Below are 21,129 nucleotides of genomic sequence, written 5' to 3'. Positions count from 1 at the left end.
TCCCACCAGCACTCTGCCCAAAAGCAGCTCGCTCCTGGCTTCCTCTCCAGGCCACATTCACCAGTGTTTCTCTTGCTTTTTCCTAGCATTGTGCTTCTGATACAGACACACACAGCTGCGAGCCAAGGAATGCCTTAACCCCCTGCATTGCAATCAGGTGCCAGGGAAACCCCTCTTATGCGAGAGTTAGTCCTTGTTCAGGCCTTCCATGTAGCCTCTGTTAGTTATATACTTAGGGGTATATGTAAAGGTGCATGTGTTGTATTAATCTGTTTATTTTAAAGTTCTAGAAGGAAATCGCCGCCAGTGAGCTTCCCCACTGTCTGCAATTTGGGGGGCGTGTCATAAACAGATAGCTAAGGGTTAATGTCTCTTCCACCTGAAGCACCTGACCAGAGGACCAATCAGGAAACCGGATTTTTTCAACTCTGGGTGGAGGGAGTTTGTGTCTGAGTCTTTTGTCTGTCTGCCTGCTTTCTCTGAGCTTTGGAGAAGCAGTTTCTACTTTCTAGTCTTCTGTTTCTAAGTGTAAGGACAAAGAGATCAGATAGTAAGTTATATGGTTTCTTTTCTTTGGTATTTGCATGAATATAAGTGCTGGAGTGCTTTGATTTGTATTCTTTTTGAATAAGGCTGTTTATTCAATATTCTTTTAAGCAATTGACCCTGTATTGTATCATCTTAATACAGAGAGCCCATTTGTATGTATTTTTCTTTCCTTTTTTATATAAAGCTTTCTTTTAAGACCTGTTGGAGTTTTTTCTTTACTTCAGGGAAATTGAGTCTGCACTCACCAGGGAATTGGTGGGAGGAAGAAATCAAGGGAGATCTGTGTGTTGGATTGCTAGCCTGATTTTGCATTCCCTCTGGGGGAATAGGAAAGTACTTTTTGTTTCCAGGATTGGAAACAGAGAGGGGGAGTCACTCTGTGTAGTTTCACAGAGCTTGTGTCTGTGTATCTCTCCAGGAGCACCTGGAGGGGGGAAGGGAAAAAGGATTATTTCCCTCTGTTTTGAGACTCAAGGGATTTGGGTCTTGGGGTCCCCAGGGAAGGTTTTTCAGGGGGACCAGAGTGCCCCAAAACACTCTAATTTTTTGGGTGGTGGCAGCAAGTACCAGGTCCAAGCTGGTAACTAAGCTTGGAGGTTTTCATGCTAACCCCCATATTTTGGACGCTAAGGTCCAAATCTGGGACTAAGGTTATGATATTGTGATGTCTTCAGGAAAACCATCCAAGAACTGCTCCATTTGTATGAGGAGGTGCAGTTCTTCCAAGGTTTGAATGTTGTTTCCTGTTATCCAGGCCTCATAGTTTTTTGCAATGTAGTAGGCGTGTTTGGGAAATGACACCTCTGGTTTCCACTTTTGGGTTCTGAAACGCCGACGGGCATGATCTGGGGTTATCCCCATTCTGTATCTGGCCTTGGTTTGAAAAAGTTTATAGTCATTCATTTGCTGCTTAGGCATTTCAGCTGCCACCTCTGCTAAAGGTCCACTGAGCTGTGACCTCAATTCTACCATGTACTGGTCTTCGGGAATGCTGTACCCAAGACAGGCTCTTTCAAAATTTTTCAAGAAGGCCTCGGTGTCATCACCTGCCTTGTAGGTGGGAAATTTCCTGTGCTGTGGAGCAATAATGGGCGCCGGGTTTTTAGGGTTGGCTGGCACATGCAGCCCAGCTTTTGCCAACTCCAGTTCATGTTTTCTCTGTTTTTCCTTCTCTTCATTCTCTTTTTGTTGTTTTTTCCATTTCTTTTTGTTGTTTTTCCATTTCTTTTTGGTGCTTTTCCATTTCTCGGCGGTGGGCCAACTCTTCTTCTTCTTGTTTCCTTCGGTGGGCGAACTCTTCTTCCTCTAGTTTTCTTTTGTGTGCTGCCTGTTTGATTTGTTCTTATCTTTCTTTCATCTCCATCTCTTTTTGTTTTATTTCCAGTTGTCGCCTGTGTTTAGCTTCTCTGAATTGTTCTTCGGCCTCAATTTTTGCCTTAGAAGTCATGGTTCTTGTTTTCTTGGGTTGGGGTGCCCTCCGGTGTTTATCTTCTGCACTGCAGGCTCTGTTGCCTCCTGAAGTCTGCCTAGCAACAGTGCCTTTAGCTAATCTTCAATGTTAAGTAAACCTGAAAAACCACTTTATTTGCATGCATATAGTGCTGGAACTTGCCTCCTAATGGGAGGGCTATTGCATGACAAAAGACCCTTAACAGTCTGGTAATGGCTTCTTGCTTAACATGCAAGCCACAAACTGCCAGAGAGAGCAGAAAAAAAAAATTCTCTCTGGTTCCCTTTTAAAACCAACTGTTTCTCTCTGCTAAAAAGCCCTTAGCAGAGAAAAGAAAAATATAATATTCCTACTGGCTTCTGGATTCTGTCTATATCCCACCAGCTGCCACTCATATCATAACCTTAGTCCCAGATTTGGACCTTAGCGTCCAAAATATGGGGGTTAGCATGAAAACCTCCAAGCTTAGTTACCAGCTTGGACCTGGTACTTGCTGCCACCACCCAAAAAATTAGAGTGTTTTGGGGCACTCTGGTCCCCCTGAAAAACCTTCCCTGGGGACCCCAAGACCCAAATCCCTTGAGTCTCAAAACAGAGGGAAATAATCCTTTTTCCCTTCCCCCCCTCCAGGTGCTCCTGGAGAGATACACAGACACAAGCTCTGTGAAACTACACAGAGTGACTCCCCCTCTCTGTTTCCAATCCTGGAAACAAAAAGTACTTTCCTATTCCCCCAGAGGGAATGCAAAATCAGGCTAGCAATCCAACACACAGATCTCCCCTGATTTCTTCCTCCCACCAATTCCCTGGTGAGTACAGACTCAATTTCCCTGAAGTAAAGAAAAAACTCCAACAGGTCTTAAAAAAAAGCTTTATATAAAAAAGGAAAGAAAAATACATACAAATGGGCTCTCTGTATTAAGATGATACAATACAGGGTCAATTGCTTAAAAGAATATTAAATAAACAGCCTTATTCAAAAAGAATACAAATCAAAGCACTCCAGCACTTATATTCATGCAAATACCAAAGAAAAGAAACCATATAACTTACTATCTAATCTCTTTGTCCTCACACTTAAAAGCAGAAGACTAGAAAGTAGAAACTGCTTCTCCAAAGCTCAGAGAAAGCAGGCAGACAGACAAAAGACAGACACAAACTCCCTCCACCCAGAGTTGAAAAAATCCGGTTTCCTGATTGGTCCTCTGGTCAGGTGCTTCAGGTGGAAGAGACATTAACCCTTAGCTATCTGTTTATGACAAGAGTTAGTCCTTGTTCAGGCCTTCCATGTAGCCTCTGATCTGGGCTTCTGTTATTTCAGCCATCTTACTTAATAAAGGAGCTTAATTGCTTTTTTTCCATTTAGCCAGAATGAAGGGCAGCAAGCACATGCTTCAGCTTCAGCAAGGTCTGTGACTGCTCATGAATTAAACACACTTGCTGGCAGGTTCCAACACCCTCCGGCATAACAACATATATTCTGAATGTAGTGCTCACACGTCGAGATGTAGCCCGGAAACGAATGTGTAAATTCATAAAGATTTCATTGGTATTTATACCTACATAGTGTAGTGCCCAGTAAAGTGCAACATCATTCAGTTCCTACTACACAATCTTTGCTAGGCATTCATGACCTGAAAGATGGATGGATGCTTTACTGCTATATTGAATCTAAAATACCTCCCTTTAGTCATTCATTAGTAAAAAGTAGTAGATACACTACAGAAGTTGTTAGAGCAAAAATTTTGGCCAAAACCTGAACAAACAGCCTTTGTACTGTAGTTCTGCAAAGGGATCCAAGAAGATATTTCCTCTCCCTCAGCCATACTACACCCAGCGCTGCTCCAGTGTTGCTTCTGCAGGCTCAGGGCTGCAGTACTGTCCAGTTCAGCTCTATGCTTCCCCTTTTCAGAGAAGTTTGGCCAATAGCTCTACATAGCTAAGGAAACACTGGCAACACTCTCCTCCCAGTTCTCAAACTGCTGCATGCTGCCACTCAGGATTGGGCTACACTTGCAAGTTAGAGTGCATTAAAGCAGCCCCAGGCACCCTAACTTATGACCCATCCACACTGGCAAGGCACTTAAGAGTGCTTGGACTCTTCAGCTGGAGCGATCCTGGTAACACCCCCACGAGAAACATAACGCTTGCTGTGCCTAGGCTGAAACAACCCAGGATCAGTGTGAATGAGGTGTTGCATTACTGCGCTTTCATCGGCCTCCAGAAATGTTCCATAATTCCCTTAAGTGAAGTGTTCACTCTTGTCATTGCTTTGAACTTGGCTGTAGGAATGCAGACATCCCCTTTCAAAGCTCCGTTTCTGACATCCGGCATGCTTATCTGCGCTGGGACAGAGCAACCATTAGTGTGGAATGTTGCTGCTGTTGAGTGTGTATGAAAGCGAGGCCGGGGGGAAGAGGGATCTGCTGCTGTCTAAACTTACAAGACAGCATGCTGACGTTCTCAGCCAGGGGCGGCTCTATGTATTTTGCCACCCCAAGCATGGCAGTCAGGTGGCATGCTGCAAAGGTCTGCTGGTAACGTGCATTCGGCGGCGTGCCTGCAGGAGGTCTGCCGATCCCGTGCCTTTGGTGTACCCACCGCCGAATTGCTGCCAGAACCGCAGGACTGGCAGACCTCTCGCAGGCACGCTGCCGAAGGCAGCCTGACTGCCACCTTGACGGCAACTAGCACGCTGCCCCTGCCCTGTGGCTTGCTGCCCCAGGCATGCACTTGCTGTGCTGGTGCCTAGAGCTGCCCCTGCTCAGCCCCCAAAAACCCACTCTCTCTTCCCCCACATATACACAACACACTCCCTGTCACACTCCACCCTCCTCCCCCATTTGAAAAACACATTGCAGCCACATGCATGCTGGGATAGCTACCACAATGCACTGCTCTCTGTGGTGTTGCCAGAGCTGCTAATGTGGCCACACCAGTGCGCTTGAATCCGACAGTGTGGATACTCGGCAGCGCTTTCCCTACTATGCTCTCCGAAGGCTGGTTTAACTCACAGAGCTCTACATCTGCAAGTATAGCCATGCCCTCAGAACCTGTGATGTGGCACAGGGGGTGTGGCGGGGCTTGAGCCAGGTTGACCTGTGCTGCCTCATCCCATGCTGCAAAACTGGGCTGGTTTTCTCCTGCATTTAGGGGTGGAGCAGAATGTTGTCCTTAGCAGTTTAATTCTTGACAGTGTAATATTACAGTACAATAACTGAAGAAAACCTCTATTTCTGGCAATGAGAGTGCTGCTGTATTGCTGCAGTATTAAGAATAGTATTTCATTTACATCATTGTTGTTCTGAAAATAAAAGCTACATTATTCTTTTGTTTTCCTGTGTGATGCTCTGTGAAGATCACAACTCCTTTTAAAGAATGGTGTGTCATTCCACTTAGGAAAGAAACAAAGCATCACATACCAATTCTGTAAAGAAAATGTTTTATTTAAAGTGTTAAATACCATCACCAGAATGAATTTGATTTACATTAGTTGGTGTTCATTACAGGCCTAATCTGCCCTTTTTTCCCCAACTGTAATTCCCTTTAACGTTTAAAACGTACTATGTACAAGACAGCAGTGATCACTGGAATAGTGCTATTTACATGACTAAATCATAAGTAGAGTTGCAGATGTGTGACAATTAAAAAAAAATTACATTAAATTTTAAAATAAATACTGCATAATGCAAGCATGTACAATCCTTCCATATGGTCATATCTTCCTTTTCAAAATTAGAAATAATTTATAGAGGCATATGCATAAAAGAATGTGTGACTGCATCTGATAGTATTAGGAAAACAGTTTTGTACTTTTTTTAATTCTGGGGGATATCGTAGACTGTATGTCTTTAGCATTTATTTGTTGCTGGTACACAGGTGTCTAAATTATTTCAATAAACATAGTTTTACCGGTCTGTTCATTAACTTAACATTCATCCATCATATAATCTCAGAATGACAAGACACAGTCTTGATGTGTATCATATTGCACCACATAAAGGAAAAAGCATATGGCGTGATACTGTTGTTACTAAAAGTACATGGACAGTTTTCTGAAGGGCATCATTAATAGATTTTCAAACAAAATCAGAATAATTCTGTGTGCATGGCCTGAATTTAAAGTTAAATGCAATGTGTATTTCTAAAATTATTGCAAGTTTTCACCATTAAACAATAATTATGTATTAAAGGCATATAAAGAGCAAGAAAAAAAGAGAAAGTTTATCATTAAATGTTAGCCAGTTACCTTCCCCTTAAATATGAGAAGTGAATGCGCAATCTAGACTTGCAGCCCCACCCAATGGTATTAAATGCCTACTACATGGAGACAGATATTTTATAATCTGTTGACTTTGCATTTAGGCTTGTGATTATGGTGTCAAATTACTGTTCGATGGTACATGTTCTACTTTCTTTAAGGCAACTACAAATCAAAGTTTGACATTTTTATGGCAGACTGAAGTTCACTAATTACATTGTTGCCATCACAAATATAAACCATGAAAAACTGAACTTTACAGCAGAAGAGTTATGAAGCATTAATAATCTTTCTTGGTTATCATGACTCCAAATATGTAGCAATTTGTTTGGCTCAATGCAAATGAAACTGCTGAAATTTAGTTCCTAAAAATCAAACATTTGGTTCATTTTTTTTTCTATCTCCAAAACCTTCAAGAAATTATAGTTCAACACTTGAATGAATGATGCTGGTGCTGAAAACAAATTTATTGAAGACATATTACAATGGCCACAAGATTCCAGTATTTTGCTGTAGAATTCAATTTGCAGGTGAGAAAAAAATGAAGATGTTACCATGCACTGTACAATTAATTGCAAAAAGTTCAAATATCTTCTTTATCAAATACATGCTGAATTACTTTAACGAACTCCCAAGCCATGTTGCAAAATCCTTTTCAACATGCTTGTAAAAAGTAAGCTCTTAAACAATATTTTTGACCAAGAATTCAGAAATGCAAAACAATCTGCAACCCTGAACCAAATATGAGGCATTAGAAAGTAATAAGTCAAAAGATAGCAGTTTTAGGATATAATGGATCATCCTAGAAAATAAGAGGGGGAAAAAGAGCCAAAGGAAGATTCAGAAGAGAGAAAGGAGGAAGAAGTGTACAATTTGCACATAATGTTGAACTTTACAAAGCTTGTACCTTTTACATTTAAATAAATTTAATATATTACACTTATTTCTTGTCACATAAACAGAATTTTAAATATTAGCTAGAAATTATCATCTTTTATTTTTAATATATGTCTGCAAAAACACAGATCATGATTGGTTTAAAGAATGATAAACATGGTGTCTTTGTATCACCTTGTTGCATTCTCTCCCCTTTAAAACCATGCACTAGTGAAATTTACTTTTAAAAATAATATAAATTGTTGAAAATGGCTGATTTATTCTTTTTTTGCAAGTTGCAGCCCCAAGAAAATAATTAAGTGTTCAGCTAAATCTGTGTCCATGCAAAAAAGTTTCTTTAATTTTATACAGTACAGTATATCCAAAGAATTTTATTTTTCAGAGAGAACATCATATCTGGGGTTTCACTGTAGCGATAGCTGGAATTATGAAGCCTGCCACTATAACCTTGAAAGCATTCGAGTACAAAGAGTTTTTTCTGGTCTTTGTTCCATATGACAGCTGACTTTTCTTTTTCGATGGTCTTACATTCTTCTGTTGTTCTTCTGATGTCTACTATTCCACTGACTTGTAACATGGCTTCATAGGGGAGGGGTGTAGCTCCATTTCTGTGGCATAACCAGGCTTTGGGCAGGGGCAATTAAAAGGGAGCAACAAAATAGATATGCCATTGAAAAGGACTTTTGTTGCATGAAACACATTGATTCTTTTAGTTAATCCATGGCTTCAGATTGGACCAAAATTTAAGTGTCACTGAACTCCAAACCTGTTAGTTCTTAATAGCTCCACTCTTTCACCTGAGGGCCTTCCTTAGTGCACAATGTGTGCAACTTCCTCTGAGAACACAGGATCGCTTGGTAGCCCTAGAAACAGGCTCAGAAGACACAACATTAAGCATGCAGTGTTACCAGGGTTTGCGACCTGTAATTTTTTTTTGTAACGCTGGTTGCTATGACAACAGTTTCACAGCTGCTATGAGCGAGCATAAGAAGGTCCTGTTGAACTTTCAAGAGATGACTGGGAAGCTCTTCTAGTCAGAGGAGCCAAAGTTGGATCTACTAAGGAGGAAGGGGGGAAAAGTTTGAACCATCCAATCACCATATTTGACAAGTCCAGTTCATCTAAAAGTATCTGTGCCACTCCCATAAAAGATTTGTGATCCATACGTCCATAGTCTCCCCAAACAATTATCTGTTGGTAAAGAAAACAAAAGATAGAGAAGTTTCAGCAACAAATATGAAAGCTGTGATCCGATGCAACCAATTCTTCAGATGTAACCAGTTACCTATTCACAAACAACAACCCTAAGGAAAGATGGTCTGTTGGACTTTTGGCATGGTCTAGCCCTGGTTCTGCTACAGTGGTGCAGCCATAGAAGTCCTCTGGGCTGTAAACCTATTTATTCAATCATGTTAAATAAGAACTAAAAGATTGAGACCCAGTGTGAAATGGAGCCCATTTATCATCCAAATACATCCAAAATATGCTTGTACTAATGCCACACACACAGTTTAATGGGTGGCTGAATCCACAAAGTGCTGGACAGCTTTGGAATGGAAGGAGGAATATACCGAGAGCTAGACCCCCTCCTCTCCCTGAGCACTCCACCACCTACCGCCCAGCCAGAGGGAGATGGGAGTAGACTGGTTCCTTGCTCCCCACAATCATTAATCTCAACAAGGGTCCAGGGTTTCTTGAGCTTCTTGCTCCATTTTAGCTGAGTCCATCTGCCCTCCCAGTAGTTACAATATAGGAACTGTGTTTCTAGGGTGCCATGGAACTGTTTTAGAGGTCAGGAAGGATTTTTTTCCCTGTCTGTGTCAAACTGGCTGAGGCTTATTAGGTTTCTTTCACTTTCGTTGTAGCACCATGGAGACACAGTCAGGTTACACAGGAACAGGAGTTAGAAATTTGTATGAATGTTTAGTTCATCACAACTTGCTACCACTGTACAGTGCAGATAAAAGGCCAAAAGGGCCAATAACCAGAAATCAGAGAACTGGGATTTCATTGGTGAACTCAGACCTATGGGAAAAGGGGAGACCTGAAGACTTTGCAGACCGAGGTCCCTTTTTGGTGCCTTCTGTCCTCTTACAAGAGGGGAGGGTGAGATGATTCAGCAAAGTAAGCTGAAACATAGGGGTAAGCAGTGGAAAGTCTACCCTGTGTTAAGGAATATCTGATAGGAGCTCTGTAAACTCCACACTGGACCCAGGTAAATGCCTAGTACAGGGAGATGGGGCAGATAACACCCCATCTTGGTATTAAAGGTTAATAAAATTGTGGCCTTACAATTAAATCCATCCCTGTGCCTGTTCTCATTTGCCTGTGTGTCCTGATCAGTGTTAATGCAGCACCTCTTACTGGCTAATAATCAATAGAGCATAAGTCATTGCTATGGTAGCCATCTGCTCAGCAAGGCTTTGAATAACAGGACTCGTAGAACGAGGTGTGGAACGAGTCTTGGGCTCATTCAGTGAGAATTGTACAAGTGACACATTTTCAGACAGACAAGAATATTGATGTAAATTACCTGTAAAACTTTTCCTTGGGGGCTGTCTTCAAATGACAAAAGTTGCTGATAAAGAGGTTCAAGCGTTTTTCTTGCTACCTTTGTTTTCTTTTTGGCTATGCAGGCTCCATTTTCTAATAGATACACCTTTACATATGGTGCTTAGAGGGGAAGAAATGAAGAAGAGTAAGTGAAAGGCTAATCCAGATTTTGCAAGCTAGCTGCAATGTTCTATCACCTTTTGCTGAGTCCTGTCATTTAGTAAATAAATACCTTAAACAAGTGCTCGAATACAGTATTCAGTAACTATGAGCCTTTATCCTTATGTAACATATTCATATCTATCAGATTACAAACCTTCTCTATATTTATCTCTCTTTTGGTACTGTCTACTTTATGAATCAATTCAGTTTTTTAACTGAAAAAAATGTAACATTTCTTCAATGAACAGTATGTGCCACAAAACTGATCCAAAGCCCATTAAGTAAATAAAGGACACAGACTTCAATGGGCTTTGGGTCAAGCCTCAAGTAGTTTATGCTTTCAAATAATCTGCAAGACAAAAATCTGTGGAGAGGAAGATTCTAAACTGATTTCTATTTTGACAGAAGAACTTGCTAAACATGTCACTGGATTGTCCCCTTCATTCAACACTGTATACTAACATAGTAGGACAATATATTGTAAAAATAGAAGAAAATAAACACCAGGTATCTGTCTGCTTTCTAATTTATGTATCTGTTCCAAGCATTTTGTTAACTTCCTCCTCTCCTTTAAATTACTTATGTCACATCTTCAACACATGCTTCCTTTCCCTTCCCTATAGCCAAGGAGGCATTTGCTGTTATTAAAATAACTGTAGTCCTTTAATGCGAGCCCAGAGCACAGCACCACCAAAGACATTCGCTGTTAACATTTTCTCCAGACGTTGGGGCTGAAATGAAATCTTTTTATGTACATGTACAGGTCAGTACATTTTTACTTTGCAATGTACAACGAATGCTATAACCCACTGCTATTAGCTATTTGTTAATAGATTTCACTCAACGTGAACAACGAAGCCTCAGAAATTTTTCTGCAGACAAAACTTAGTGTGTTAGCAAGGTATTCATATTCACATTAATATGTTCTTCTTTTCTTACCTGGCAGTGTCTTTGAACCTGGTTTTACAACAAGGCCACGGGCTCGTATTATTTCTACCTCCAACTGTCCTTTTTTGTCCATCATTCCTACCTGGATGTCACCTGGGAGAGGAAAATGTTGAGACATTGCAATTCAAGGACATCCAATCATATATAAACTAGTGACATGTTATGGAATTAATGTATGACATCTTCTTTCATTCACATAACACCAACAAAGTCAATAAGGAATTAACTATAATAGATACTTTTTAAAGATTTTTTCCCACTGCTATTTGAGGTCCTGTACAGTACAAAACCCACTACAGATAATATTCTCGTCTTGGTTTCTCTCCCGTAATCCTAATTAAATTTCCTTCCCCCTTTACATACACTTCAGTGAGCTAAGAGTCACTAAAAGAGCCATTAAAATACATTTGTAAAGCTGTTGCAAACTATTTACTTCATGCTTCTAGTTTTAAAAAATATGCATCGAAAGATGTTTGTACATTTAAAGATTATACGAATAATAACTACAAATGTTTGCATTTAAATAGCACTTTTCACTTGACAATCTCCAGCTGCTCATACCAGTGGGTAAGTAATAATATCCCCATTTTACAGATGGGAAACTTAGATACAGAGAGATTAAGGACCGAATTTTCAAAACCGAACCTCTAGTTTTGAGTGTCTGAATATTTCAATAAGTAACTTTAGTCACCTAGGTCCTGATTTCAGAGCTGTTGAGCACTGACAACAATAACCAATTTCATCTGAAGATGAGGTCGTGATAGGTAGAAGACACTTTTGAAAATTTGGCCCTTGGTGACTTGTTCAAGATCACACAAGAAGTCCATGGCATGGCCAGAACTAGAACTCAGCTCTCTTGATCCCTATTACTGTTCTTTAATTACTAGATCACAAAGATTATGCTGAAACTGCAAGACATGAATTCTTACCCATAGACGGTGTCGCCAGCGTTTGGCGTCCTACTAGCTGGGCAGGACCAAGTCCATCTAGAAAATCACTGAACTGGCTGTCAGAGGCCAACCGCACACCTGGGAAGATCAGACTAAAGGAAACAGAACAGTTTAAATTACCAGTTTGTAAGCTCTTTTTAACAACCTCAACCAATGGCAACTCAGGCTCCAGTACACAGCTGATTAGGATGATCTAATTCTCATGTTCTTTCCTCCATTATGACATTTCTCCATCTTACTCCTTTTTTGTTACATCAAAGATATTGTTAATTCCTGCGGTATTAATATGGGCGTGGATTCCACAAGGTACTTAAGCACATATTTAACCTGAAGCATGCGAGCAGTCGCATTAAAGTAAAGTTTTTGGCAAATATTTGTTTACATTTTTAAATGAACTCACTTAGTCTGTGTTTGCTTTCTACAAATGCTCAAGCAAATGAATCCAAGTAATGTCAGAAATGTTTGGTGAAATAGTGAACTTTAATTGAGCATGCAAATATTCATGGAAACAATTTTCAGAATCACATGCATGTGTATTTGCACCTGAAAACTCTTCTTATCTAATCAGGGAAGAGAAATGCACCATAATGCTTATATAATTAAACAAAAGAACTCAAATTTCATATACTAAAATTTGCTCATGAACAACTACAGACCAAAAGTTAGTCACAGAAATTATCTGGTTAATAACTAATACTTCTGACACAATCTTTCTGTGGATGATTTATGAACAGAAAAAAAGAGGAAAAACAGGTCAATTTAATTATTTATTACAAATTATTTTCAAAGCTCTAGCCACATAAAAATTATGTACTTTGATACAACAAGCTCTGTAGAGTATATTGCTTGGTAGAGTATACCACTTTCATATAAACCATACTTTGTACGACATGTGTGTAAACTATTTGTGCGGATTTTATTTAAAGAATTATTTAACTTGGGCCCTCTTGAAAAAGCAAAGTGTAGGAAGTTAAAAACATAGGGCCAAATCTTTACTCTTACCCACGCAAAAACACACAATGATGACTTTCTAACAGGTTGTGTCAGTATAGGCAGGGGTATTTGGAAAAAGAAGTAGGTTCAGATTATAGAATGTGTGGAACATGGAAGAAGTGCTAGAGGTCCTCTGCCTGAAGTAGGTTTCACAGAATAGAAAGATTCCTGATGGCAGATTCTCCACCAGGTTACAAGAGGTACGATGCACTTAGTACACCCATCTGTATTCCTCCCAACCTGTACACTCAGATCCTATATCGACTGAGAATTGTCTGCAGGTCTTAGTGATGGTGCTGCAAAGTGACATTAACTGACACACAGGCGGTAGGAGATCCCTCCATATACAGATCATAGAAGAACATTTTAGACATGCATCCGACGAAGTGGGTATTCACCCACAAAAGCTCATGCTCCAATACATCTGTTAGTCTATAAGGTGCCACAGGACTCTGCTATTTTAGACATTGTTTTTACTCGGAAAACCTCCCACAAGCAAACTGATTTAAATGGGAGTTCTGCCCTGAGTATGGACTTTAGGATTCAGCTCCTGTTTTTTTATAGGACTAGTTTAGTGGAGAAACATGAGACAAGAACATCATAACCAGTCAATCTTACTCACTTTCCCTCAGAACTGTAGCTGTTCATGCTGCCATCTGTAGATTCCCGGCTGGCCTGACGTGTCATCCAGTTTCTCATTTCCACAGCCAGCCCAGTCTCTGTGCTTCTCTGGACAGTGCTCCGCAGCTTCTTACCACCGGCTTCTGTAAAAACAGACCAAAACACGTAGTGGTATCTCACTATAATAAATAGATTTACTTAGAGGGCAATAATATAGACAATATACATTATAGAAGGATGCCCAAGTAGGAGTATACAAATATATATTAAAAATACTGTGCACTTGTATTTGAGCAACAGACACTTTGACACAACAATCAGTAGACTGTGATATTGTATATCTTTTTAAATATATTGGTTCTATGAGTTGCTGTTTTTTTATAACAGCATTGAGAGAACAAGAATATAAAAACCCTTGAAATATATTCAACTCACAAAGGTAATTAGATTTATTACACACACAAGTGAGTGTACTTACAAATATTTTGTCCTTTGATAAATGCACTCTTCTCCAGCAATTGTGTTGAAATGTCACTATTAAACTAAAACTTACACTATTTCAGAAATGGTCTGATTCAGGTTGAAAAGCATTTGGTCATTTTGCTAAATGAAGTTATAGCTATCTATTAGTGAAGAAGGTGAACAACAAAATATGATCCCTATTTCAGATCTTTCCTTTTCCTTTCCTGTTATTTTTAGTTAGTTAGTTAGCTTTATCTATGTATTGCAGAAGAAATTTAGCTTGTGTTTAGTTTTATGCACAATAATATGGAAATTCTATCTCTATACCTAAATGTAGACATCAGTGCTTACATATGTTCTATTTTAATTTTAGATACTGAGACAGACAGACTAAGAAGAAAAAATGAATAAAGTAGAATTTGGGTGTAGTGATCTGACATTAGGGATTATGATCTATTCTCCAGGTGCCACACTTGTTGATAGCCTGACAAAAAAGCTAAGTACTGAAGTGGCATAGAGACTGAACTTCCCTCTTTCATAACTAGAGGTGGTTATTCCAAGTCGTGTCTGAGGTGCTATAGTATCTCTAATTCCAGCGAAGAGTGTACAGAAGCTTGAATTCCAGTTGCTTGGGCTTGTTCTATGGATAAATAGCTGACTTCAGCCTGTATACTGCCCAAGGCTTTTACTTTTAATCACTACAGTTATATGATGAATAATAGGACAATTAACTTTGCTGCAAAATTTTGGCCACTCATATGAATTTAGCATCCAATAAAGCAAAATCAGTTATTGCTACATCAAAACTAATTACATCCATCAATATCAATAAACATAAATACAAGAACTAAGAGCTTTGTATTAGATCTGAAAAATGAAGGGCAAAGGCTGACAATTTCATTTATATCTGCTTGTACTGTTCCAAGTGTCTACTGGTTTTATTATTTAGATTAAACTAATGGAAGTTGACAGCCAACTTCCAACATTGGTCCAGAATTGATCTAAAATCCAGTTACTATGACAGGAACAAAAGAATATTCTTACACAGCTACATGACCAAACAGGCATCTATCTATTGTACACTGCATTAAAGTGGAGGCCACATAAAAGGTTCACAATATCGGAAACCCCATACTCTTCACATTAAGAGACATGCAATATTACACTCTTTAAAAAAATGTTCTTCTCCCCATTCAGGGTTAGTTTTTGTTCAATTTATATTCAAGTAGTGATCATTCCCAAATCAGCATTGTTATACTCTCTATGCAAACATGATAGAACACTTCCACTGCGCATGATTCTACAAGGTCACCATAATACACCTTCAGAATGGTCTTTTGGTCTTGTCGTTAACTGTTATTAATCATGTAAGGAAGAGTGACAATTCTAAATCTATTTGCCTTGACTCTTCAACAAAACTTAGAATGAACACATATGTCGCAACTTGATTTACTGCGAAATTATGACAGAGGCAAAAGAATCATCAGAGCAACAGCTGCTCAAGGCTCAGCACAGGTGCACCTATTGCACCAGCTGTTCTGACTGTGGCTATTGTGGTTTCTCATTTTAAAATAGTCTTCTTTTCCCCTATCCATTTTATCTGAAACAAGTGACTCAGTTCAGATGAGAGGCCAGAGTGATGGCTGAGTGGAAGAAGGAACATTGCTGTTGCATGGAAGTTACCAGTCCAAAACTAACCTAAACCTTTATGTGTGTGTATAGGTTCCTAATCTGGAATAACTTTAAACACCCTCATCATCCCCAGCCCTTGATTGGGGTTGAAAGAAAGTTGTATGAGGAATCATTGGTAAGCGCTCAACAGAAGTCAATTTAGAGTTGTCTTATGGTCTCAAAAGAGACTGTCTTCTTAACTGCACAACACCACACCTTTATTTTTTCTGGGTATTTCTGAGCAGCTTCCTTTTTTCCTCTCTGTACTCACTTGTATTTGCATTAGTGACAGTTGTGTCTGTGCACCTATAAGGAGAATATATCCCTCTCTCTTGCCCCTTGTTACTTTGATAATTCAAACCTTACGATTTTCACCATTAAACTGTTAATGTTGTTAAATGACTCATTGTAAGATACAATAAATATAAAACCCATAATATTTGCAATTCACATTTCATGTGATCATCCTTTATCTAAGAAAATCTAAGTGGAACAGCGAATAAACCAAGAATAAAATTTTATAGTTGTACAGAAAAAGTATTTGACATTAAAGCATAAATATATACTACTAATACCAAAAAAAAAATAATCTGTGCTAAATCTTTAGTTGCTTATTTGGCCAAAATGAAACAAGGAGAGACCCACAATACTTATGATGGAACACTTTCTGAAATTTTTGCCCAAAGCTACAAGGAGTAAACCTCAATTCATCACTCTGCAAAGTAAATTCCAGTACAGCTGCTGATTTGGGAATATACAAAACACACTAAATAAAACCACAACTTCTGATCTTTTGTCTTTAACTAACTCCTAAACACTTTAACCTAGCTATGGCTAACTTTATTGATATTGTTACAGCACTGAGCGGTCCATGCACTGGAACCCAAGAAGTTGGTTATTTCTGTTAGGACAGAAAAATAAGCAGATGGCAAATGTAGGCTTATTAAATTACCCTAATCTACTTTTCTTTACAAATGTACAATTCCTGATAATAGAATATGAACAGACAGCACAATTCCTCACAGCAACTCTCCCTTGCTATCGTCCAGAGTCAGAGTAATGTTCTCAAACCTCATGCACCATGGGCCTGATTCACAACTGCCTTGTACTTTGCATAGTTATCTACACCTGTGCAGAGTGAGTATAAAATGCTACCATATTAGAATGCTACCATTTTACATCCACCTTGAACTGTGCATGCACAGACTACACAAAGTACAAAGCAGTGATGAATCAAGCCCATCTCAAACTATTAAAATCCCTAAAAAAAAATAGAGCAAGTAATTTTGTTGACTAAAACTCTTATTTTATATAGTCTATATGAGGATTAGAGAATCATAGACTATTAGGGTTGGAAGGGACCTCAGGAGGTCATCTAGTCCAACCCCCTGCTCCAAGCAGGACCAATCCCCAGATTTTTACCCCAGTCCCCTTAATGGCTCCCTCAGGGATTGAACTCACAACCCTGGGTTTAGTAGGCCAATGCTCAAACCCCTGAGCTATCCCTCCCCCCTATATATATATAAGTATATATATATCCCCATTATCAAACCATTCAACTCCTAGACTTTAATTTTGCTAGTTAGAGAGGTCAAAAGCAGATCATCTTCAGAGATAGTCTATGTTAAAACTACTAAGATCATTGCATTTCTGGGTTATGCTGTAAAATGCATTCATATAATTTAGGTGGTATACTCTCTTCATTCGCTCATTAACGTTAACAGGAATTCTGTAGTGTCCTGGGTAGAATACATTTCTGTAAACTGTAAATGTTGTACATATTTAGGAGAAATCCTGCCTTTTTAAAAATTGTTTTTATTGCAGTTTTATTACTATTACATATATTAGAAAAGTATACATTTGAAACATACAATAATCATAGTAAAACCAATCTCTACCCAACTTTTGTTTATTGTTAAAGTTGCAAAGGACCATTATACACATTATCAACAGGATCTGTGTAACATTTTTGAGCAATGTAGAGAGTTTTTAAATAACTCACCACCCTTTGTTAGAGCTTAATGAGAGAAATCTTGCCAAACAGTTGGATGACATTACTGACATTACACAAATTAGAGACAGTCCTAAAGCCTATTTTTGCAGGTGAGATATAACAGATGAATATCTATACGACCACAGCCAGCACAAAGAACATTATTTAAACAGACCCCTGCTGCCAAGGTTTAGTCCCAAACACTCTCCTAGATATAGTGCAAGTTTCACAATATAGTGGGGACTGCAGATGTTTTCAAACAGTTCCGGATACACATTTGTAACTCCAGCTGAAGCAATGGTGCCATTGGGTTTTACTATTCTGACTATATGGGAAACACCCAACGAAGTCAAAAGAGGAATAGTTTTAAAGCTCCATCCAGTCACTTCAGTCAAATATTCAGGTTGCATTAGGCTCTGACTCTAATAGGTCTAATAAATGTCAGCCTGTCAGTAGATCTTTTCTAATTTTCTCCCTTGGTTTTCCTGATAGACTTGGGTCCCAGAATATGCAAGCTATGTTTCAGTCACATTTTTAATTTTGCTCAAGCTGTTTCAGCATTTTTTTAAAGAAGATATAGACATCTATGTCACACTCATCGCCACGGTATCTGACTGCAGTTGGTTAAGTCCACTTGGGGATGAGGACAGACGTACAAACTGCCTGAAATCACCTCCAGCTTACAGAACAGCGGTAAAAGCAGGTGACGCTGACCATGGAGGGGCTAAGTCCAGGGCAGCTGAGAGCTTTGCTGATTCAGTGTATCTTCAAAGGAGTGTAGGATGAGAAGGCATGGGGAGGGCTTCTGGGGGAAAATGGGGAGCAGCCCCTAATCAGAATAATCTCTTTTTACTATGTTAGAATGTGTTTCTCTTAACCAGGCTAGATTCACTGGTGCACTCCAGTTCCTATGCCACATTTTGACAATCAAAACCTGGTCTAATCAGCCAGTTAAAGTGGGGGCTTGTCTACACTACAGACATTACTACAGCACATTTATGGTGCTGCAGCTGTTCTGATGGAGCGCAATAGCATAGACATGCTACAGTGGCGGAAGATGTTTTTCTGTCACTGTGGTTAATCCAACCCACGAATGAATTTTTCCTTTGAGCTAGCAGTGTCTGAACCAGGTCTTAGGTTGGCTTAACATGTCCCTACATGGGGAAGGATCAAATCCTACCCAAACATTGTGTGTATCTCAGTGTTATTTAGAAAATGTTTCAGTTGTTGGGAAGGGCTGGCTTTCTATCTAGGTCAGGTAACACTTCTATGATATGGAAGCACACACACCATCAGTGCCTGACTTAGGCCTTGTCTAGACTGATGGTGGCATTACTGGCATGTCAGATATGTGAAGTTACACACTGCTGTGAAAATCAGGCTTGATCCACACTGTGGTATGTAGCTACTTGTGGTAGTGAAAATCAGGCCTTCCTTCTGCCAGAGCCCAGAAAAGGCTTAGAAAACTCAAACTCACCATTTTTATCTCATGGAATAATCTCTCACTGTGGCAGTGTGGCCATCAAAAAAATCACAAACTCAAGTCACAGGTGAATTCCTGAGTTCTATGAAGTCAGTGTCAAAATTCCCATTCATTTCAATGGGGCCAGGATTTCATATTCAAAAGTGGCTGGATTAGACAGGTGGAGATTGTCACCCAAACCCTTCCCCATGCTAAATGTGATTTAATTTTGTTCCAAATATCAAACACTTCTTTCAGTAGGGGCTAAACTTTAACTTTCAGTTAATGTGGCACAGTGATGCTAAAAAAAAATTCCTTTGATAGCATCTATATGTGACTCAGGCTTTGCTCTAATACCATATGGATGTCTACTGATGTGTGTGTGTTTACCATACACTTCTCCCTGGCTGTGTAATCTAGAATTAGCTTCTTAATAATGTAATTTACTATACATACCATCGATAAACATAATAATGAAATAAAATGTTATTCAGAATAAGTAACTGGAGGAAACTTCGATGTCCACACAGATTCTTCAACATAGAGGCAACTAGGAAACATAAAGCACTCTGTATACTGGAAAAGTTGCTCAATTTCTTATCTCTTATTCATGACTGTTACAATTATTATATCTCAGCAATACAATTTATATCATAAATTGACTAAGGGCTAGCTTTTCCAGTCTGCTAAGTGGCGCAAAGTAGTCTTAAAGTGGCTGAAGATTGCCAGTGGAGAATTCTTCCTGTGCAGGGGAATTCTGAGTTACCTCTACCACCTTCTATGCCCAACTGCCACCCCCTGGGGGCATTCTTGCAGACAGGCTGGAGGCAGAGAGGGATGTGGTAAAGTAGAACAAGTTTTGTTACACCCAATTGTCCACTGTCATAAATTCTCTGCCTATGGGCAGGACCTAACTTGCACTGAGGGTCAAGTGATTCTGAATCAGGGAGCTCCCTGTGTCCATCCTTGTCCACTATATTTGAGCATAACTTGGATGTGGTGGGGAGTCAGGACCTAAATCTTTCTATAATCAATTTCCATTGGGCTATGTTCTCTCAAACATAGTATTAAAAATAGTAGCTTAACTCTGATTAATATTTGATTGACTTACACTTAGATCACTTCTAAAATGAAGATTATTATCCACATTGTATCTTTCTAGATGTAAAAATACATATATGTGTATTCAGTTCAATGGTTTATGGACAAAAGGTCCTCCAGTTAGTTTCACAAATCCACTCAAATGTCCTGAAAGACAGATTTTTCCATTTATACTAGTATATCTGATTTAGCTGAAAATTTTTGTAAAAGCTCATATGGTGAGACATCTACTTTTGCCTACGCACCACATGCAGCAGTTATTCCACCTCAGGGCTGGAACAGTTTACTCATGAAATGAGTTTGGGATCTGCCTTTTCAGATGACTGCATACAAAGATCATGGAGGGGAGAGGTTGTTTGTGTATACTGCTCACTTTGGATCAAACCATACCTACTTATCGGATCTAACAACACATGAAAGTAATGATATAAAATGTTTCAGAATATGGCAGATCCTGATCTGTGTGCAGAGGTTACTTGGAGCCCATCAAATACATCTTATGTTTATTTTCACAGATTCACTGAGTGTGTTTGAGAGATGAATTTGACTTCCACGCCTTTTCATTCCCTTTATAACCTCATGTGTATCCAAAATATCAGGCAGAAGAAACCCAAATTCTGTGGGAAACATATTTCAATGTTTTCGTTTAAATTACATGAGAATCATTGTCATATATGGTTGAACTCTGAATATGGTCAGTTATTAGAGGTTAACGAAGTGTACATACATTTTTTTTTTGTTCTGATAGAAAGTCAAAAACAACCAGGATGGGAAAATATACAAACTGATATTGCAAAGTAAGTAAAGGAAGGATTGTATATATGCCAATTAATTTTTAATTAGATATTCTAGTTGTTCCTCTACTGACTTTCTGTCCATTCACTGGAAAAGTTCTTTAAGGTGGTTGAAATTTCATTAAAATACCAATCATCAGTTTTTAACATACAAAGGCACCTACTGAATAGTAATTATTTACCAAGAGAAACAAAGTAAGTAGGCCAAAATAAAATAACTAGGTGCACCAATACCATGTTGATGAGACAGGATACATATAAT

General features: G+C 39.0%; 1 protein-coding gene across 48 annotated transcripts in view; it reads right to left on the bottom strand.

Moving 5' to 3' along the window:
• Positions 1 to 6,168: 6,168 nt before the first annotated feature.
• RIMS2 (regulating synaptic membrane exocytosis 2) overlaps positions 6,169 to 21,129 on the bottom strand; it is an 885,358-nt gene continuing 870,397 nt past the window's right edge. For all 48 annotated transcript variants that reach the window (XM_050940563.1, XM_050940562.1, XM_050940560.1 and 45 more), the window contains 5 exons: positions 13,386 to 13,527; positions 11,750 to 11,862; positions 10,812 to 10,913; positions 9,691 to 9,830; positions 6,169 to 8,348 (listed from right to left, as the gene is read on the bottom strand). In XM_050940563.1, the coding sequence (XP_050796520.1) occupies positions 8,130 to 8,348; positions 9,691 to 9,830; positions 10,812 to 10,913; positions 11,750 to 11,862; positions 13,386 to 13,527 (716 nt within the window). In that variant the 3' untranslated portion in view covers positions 6,169 to 8,129. The remainder of the gene's footprint in view (positions 8,349 to 9,690; positions 9,831 to 10,811; positions 10,914 to 11,749; positions 11,863 to 13,385; positions 13,528 to 21,129) is intronic.

The sequence above is a fragment of the Gopherus flavomarginatus genome, chromosome 2, assembly GCF_025201925.1.
Source record: "Gopherus flavomarginatus isolate rGopFla2 chromosome 2, rGopFla2.mat.asm, whole genome shotgun sequence".
NCBI lineage: Eukaryota > Metazoa > Chordata > Testudines > Testudinidae > Gopherus > Gopherus flavomarginatus.
Note: the sequence above shows the minus strand (reverse complement) of the source record. Positions and strands in the feature narration are given on the sequence as shown.